The sequence below is a fragment of the Cucurbita pepo genome, chromosome LG20 (genome assembly GCF_002806865.2).
Source record: "Cucurbita pepo subsp. pepo cultivar mu-cu-16 chromosome LG20, ASM280686v2, whole genome shotgun sequence".
NCBI lineage: Eukaryota > Viridiplantae > Streptophyta > Magnoliopsida > Cucurbitales > Cucurbitaceae > Cucurbita > Cucurbita pepo.
This window is the reverse complement of record NC_036657.1, coordinates 6,527,028-6,532,271: the sequence shown is the minus strand read 5'-3', so window position 1 is coordinate 6,532,271 and position 5,244 is coordinate 6,527,028. Positions and strand designations below refer to the sequence as shown.

General features: G+C 45.5%; 1 protein-coding gene across 1 annotated transcript; it reads left to right on the top strand.

The window, feature by feature from the left end:
- Nucleotides 1-835: 835 nt before the first annotated feature.
- On the top strand, nt 836-2,684 carry LOC111783446 (high affinity nitrate transporter 2.4-like). Its single transcript, XM_023664373.1, has 2 exons — nt 836-1,767; nt 1,876-2,684. The coding sequence occupies exons 1-2, from the start codon at nt 839-841 to the stop codon at nt 2,540-2,542; spliced, it is 1,596 nt and encodes a 531-aa protein (XP_023520141.1). The 5' UTR covers nt 836-838; the 3' UTR covers nt 2,543-2,684.
- Nucleotides 2,685-5,244: the final 2,560 nt, after the last annotated feature.

The following is a 5,244-nucleotide window of genomic DNA, read 5'->3' as shown; positions in this document are numbered from 1 at the left end:
ATTTGGTAAATAAATTTTATGTAATCCTTTGGGATATAGGATGGGACTTTTCACTGTTCAAACCACAAGATGCGGCGAAACTTGATTCTCCATATCTAACTTTTGTTTTAACTTCAATCTCTCCTTTGCCAACGCTCTTCTTATAATGTCAACGCCCACACCATTATAAATAGGTGAGGTGATGAGCAGGTAGGCATAAGAAGATTGGGTGGTTGTTTGGTTTATTGTTTGGTTTATTGTTTGGTTTATTGNCATCAAAAGTGGGTTAAATTTTCCACAAGTTTTTACCAATATAACGTAGATTTTATAGCAAATTAATTTCAACTCATTCATCAATAATCAATCTTATAACATTTTCATACGGTTGACCTTTATTTATCGAACTGTTTCAAACATGTAGAATTTAAAAAGGTGAGAAATGTAGGAAACGTTTCATTAAATTCAACTTATATCCAATGAAAATTTAAAGTCGTGTATTATAATATTTTTGACGAGAAAAAAATAGTGGAAAGAACTCTAAGCGTTCATGAAAGGGTAAGATAGGATGCATAAAAAATAGTTTATATCTCCAAGAGGGTTGCAAGTTTGTGTAGAAAAAGGATGATACAAAGTTGACCTTATAAAAACAAAGAGGTTATCATCCTAATCATCCCAAGCTGTGTTGGATTAAGAAGTTTGATATTATATTTGGAGCCAAATGAGGTCACCCAAAGCATAATAGTATTAAAGTATTGTGTGTTGGGAGTTTGATTGAAGAATTAGAATTGGAGAAAGTAGGAGACAATAACTTCACACCACATTGGCACTTCATTGACTTGGAATATGCAATATAGAGAAGATGAGCGGCGGCGTGGAGGGGTCTCCGGGGAGCTCGATGCATGGGGTGACAGGGAGAGAGCAGACGTTTGCATTCTCGGTGGCATCCCCAATTGTCCCAACAGACACAACAGCTAAGTTTGCATTACCAGTGGACTCTGAGCACAAGGCGAAGGTGTTCAAGCTCTTCTCCTTCGCCAACCCCCACATGAGAACCTTCCACCTTTCTTGGATTTCCTTCTTCACTTGCTTCGTCTCCACCTTCGCCGCCGCCCCTCTTGTCCCCATCATCCGTGATAACCTCAACCTCACCAAAGTCGACATTGGCAACGCCGGCGTCACCTCCGTCTCCGGCAGCATCTTCTCTCGTCTTGTCATGGGCGCCGTCTGCGACCTTCTCGGCCCTCGCTACGGCTGCGCCTTTCTCATCATGCTCTCCGCCCCCACCGTCTTCTGCATGTCCTTCGTCTCCGACGCCGCCGGCTACATCGCCGTCCGCTTCATGATCGGCTTCTCCCTCGCCACCTTCGTCTCCTGCCAGTACTGGATGAGCACCATGTTCAACAGCCAGATCATCGGCCTCGTCAACGGCACCGCCGCCGGATGGGGCAACATGGGCGGAGGAGCCACCCAGCTCATCATGCCCTTGCTCTATGACATCATCAAGAGAGCCGGCGCTACTCCCTTCACTGCCTGGCGGATTGCCTTCTTCATCCCTGGGTGGCTTCATGTCATCATGGGCATCTTGGTTCTCACTCTCGGCCAGGACTTGCCCGATGGCAACCTTAGCAGCCTTCAGAAGAAGGGTGACGTTGCCAAAGATAAATTCTCCAAGGTCCTCTGGTACGCCATCACCAACTATCGAACTTGGATCTTCGTCCTCCTCTACGGCTACTCCATGGGCGTCGAGCTCTCCACCGACAACGTCATTGCCGAGTATTTCTACGACAGGTAAATATTGTATTGCTTACTTATATAAACTCACGATCAACCCCTTAATCTTAATTACTTAATGTTTGTTTGTTTGTTCGTTCGTTCGTTCTTATCTCATGGCAACAGGTTTGATCTAAAGCTGCACACCGCCGGGATCATCGCAGCCACGTTCGGAATGGCGAATCTGGTGGCTCGGCCGTTCGGAGGGTATGCGTCGGACTTTGCGGCGCGATACTTCGGGATGAGGGGAAGGCTGTGGACTCTATGGATCCTGCAGACATTCGGGGGAGTGTTCTGCATGTGGCTTGGGAAGGCGGACAAGCTGCCAACAGCCATAGCGGCAATGATATTGTTCTCAATAGGAGCACAGGCTGCGTGTGGAGCCACATTTGGGATCATTCCCTTCATTTCTAGGCGGTCTCTAGGGATCATATCAGGGCTGACAGGAGCAGGAGGGAACTTTGGGTCTGGTTTGACTCAGTTGGTGTTCTTCTCAACCACCAAATACACCACAGACAAAGGGCTGTTCTTGATGGGGATAATGATTGTGTGTTGCACTCTTCCAGTCACTTTGGTTCACTTCCCTCAGTGGGGAAGCATGTTCTTACCCCCAACCAAACACGTTGAGAAGTCCACTGAGGAATTCTATTACGGCGCTGAATGGACTGAGGATGAAAAGAAGAAGGGTTTGCACCAACAAAGCATCAAGTTCGCTGAGAACAGCCGCTCCGAACGTGGAAGGCGCGTTGGCTCAGCCCCAACCCCACCAAACACCACTCCTTCCCATGTTTGAACAATCAAACAACTTCCCTCAACTCCCAACTTGGCTATCATCACAATATTATCTCTATTTTACTATTTTGTATATCTATTTTACTATTTCCTTCCAAAATGGATCCATTGGGGAGTCTTTTAGTATATTCTGTGAATCTTCTTTGTACCAAAAAAGAGTNTGATCGAGCGTGTGCGTTGTTGTGCGATCCTAACAATTGGTATCAGAGCTAACGACTGATATCGATCCTAACAACTGGTATCAGAGCCAGACGGAAGTCAGAGCCAGGCGGAAGTTAAAGCCAGGTGGAAGTCAGAGCTAGGCAGTGTCAAAGCCAGGCGGAAGTCAGAGCCAGGCGGTGTCAAAGCTAGGCGGAAGTCACCACGATCTGTGAAGATGGAAAGTTCAAAGATTTGAATTGAGAAGTTCGATGGATCTGATTTCGGTTTCTGGAAGATGCAGATTTCGGTTTCTGGAAGATGCAGATTGAAGATTATCTGTACCAGAAAGATCTTTACGAACCTCTGTTGGGGGTGAAGCCGGATACCATGACCACGGAACAGTGGAAGCTCAAGGATCGACAAGCCTTGGGGCTGATCCGGTTGACGCTATCCAGAAACGTGGCGTTCAACATTATCAAGGAGAAGACAACGTCAGGTCTGTTGAAGACGCTGTCGAATATGTACGAAAAACCATCGGCTATGAACAAGGTGTATTTGATGCGGAGATTGTTATGAGTTCTTGTGAGAACTGCGTTACGAGTAAACAGAAACGAGTTAGCTTCACAAAGACTATTAAAGAATTGAAGAAAAGTACCGGAAGCGTCGCTGAAACTCCAGAGGGGGTTGTGTCGGCCAGAAGCGTCGCTGAAACTCTAGAGGGGGTTGTGTCGGTCGGAAGCGTCGCTGAAACTCCAGAGGGGGTTGTGTCGGCCGGAAGCGTCGCTGAAACTCCAGAGGGGGTTGTGTCGGCCAGAAGCGTCGCTGAAACTCTAGAGGGGGTTGTGTCGGTCGGAAGCGTCGCTGAAACTCCAGAGGGGGTTGTGTCGGCCGGAAGCGTCGTTGAAACTCTAGATGGGGTTGCGTCGACCGGAAGCGTCGCTGAAACTCTAGATGGGGTTGCGTCGACCGGAAGCGTCGCTGAAACTCCAGAGGAAGTTGCGTTGGCTGGAAGCATCGCTGAAACTCCAGAGGGGGTTGCGTCGGCCAGAAGCGTCGCTGAAACTCCAGAGGAAGTTGTGTCGGCCGGAAGCGTCGCTGAAACTCCAGAGGGGGTTGCGTCGGCTGGAAGTGTCGTTGAAACTCCAGAGGAGGTTGCATGGGTCGGAAGACTCTTGCTGAAACACTAGAGGTGAAGCAAGTGGNTCTTCTTTGTACCAAAAAAGAGTGATGAAATGAGTTTTATAATGACAATTGGGATGCACCTTATCTCAATGGCTTTTTGTGATTGGATCCAATTTAATAAAAGTTAAATGGAGTTTTTGGTGATATCATTATGGGAAAAGCTTGACCTGTTCCTGCTTTTGGGACATAATTGGATTGGGACATTCATATTATGATATCAAAGTCAAGAGGGTGATTCTTCAATTTCATATTGAAGTTATTGGGTTCATCATGTTGATGTGCTAAGTGCACCAACTTGTGTGGCTAATTGACTTTATGTATCATTTAAATATAGGATTGCTTGTAGGGATTGGGATGTGGAAGGTTTCCAACACTTGGGGAAGAAGACTTTTGGAATCTATATTGTGGATGGATCTTATTTGGCATTGTGTGCTTGGATTCAACTACAAGCTTTTTCTTCTTTTTAATATTGGAATTTGATTGCTTTGATGATATCATCTCTGGAAAGTTGACTTATGCATTCCCATTTTTGGAGGCTTATAAATTTGAAGTATATCATAATGTGAAAGATAATGATTTAAACTAAAGGATGGGTAGATATAAGTTAGGCTATGGAGCCTAATACCTATTTATATAGCTTGGTAAAGTTATATGGTAAATAGCTATATATAGTAGATGGCTAAATCTGGTAAAGCTGTATATAGTAAACTAAACCATATATATATCTGGTTCGGTAGAGCTTCGAAAATGTACTTTTCTATTCTCTGTACTCTCTTGTTGTACATACCTGAAATCATCAATAAAAACAAAATCTTTTTAGCCAGAGTTCTCCTTGCAATTTTCTCCATCCTTTTCTTTGTGTTCATCTTGATCGAGCGTGTGCGTTGTTGTGCGATCCTAACAATTGGTATCAGAGCTAACGACTGATATCGATCCTAACAACTGGTATCAGAGCCAGACGGAAGTCAGAGCCAGGCGGAAGTTAAAGCCAGGTGGAAGTCAGAGCTAGGCAGTGTCAAAGCCAGGCGGAAGTCAGAGCCAGGCGGTGTCAAAGCTAGGCGGAAGTCACCACGATCTGTGAAGATGGAAAGTTCAAAGATTTGAATTGAGAAGTTCGATGGATCTGATTTCGGTTTCTGGAAGATGCAGATTTCGGTTTCTGGAAGATGCAGATTGAAGATTATCTGTACCAGAAAGATCTTTACGAACCTCTGTTGGGGGTGAAGCCGGATACCATGACCACGGAACAGTGGAAGCTCAAGGATCGACAAGCCTTGGGGCTGATCCGGTTGACGCTATCCAGAAACGTGGCGTTCAACATTATCAAGGAGAAGACAACGTCAGGTCTGTTGAAGACGCTGTCGAATATGTACGAAAAAC

Excerpts from the sequence above, each read along its gene's own strand:
- LOC111783446 (XM_023664373.1), top strand. The coding sequence starts at position 839 with ATGAGCGGCGGCGTGGAGGGGTCTCCGGGGAGCTCGATGCATGGGGTG. Across the intron at positions 1,768-1,875 it reads GCCGAGTATTTCTACGACAG|GTTTGATCTAAAGCTGCACA; the intron begins GTAAATATTGTA and ends TCATGGCAACAG.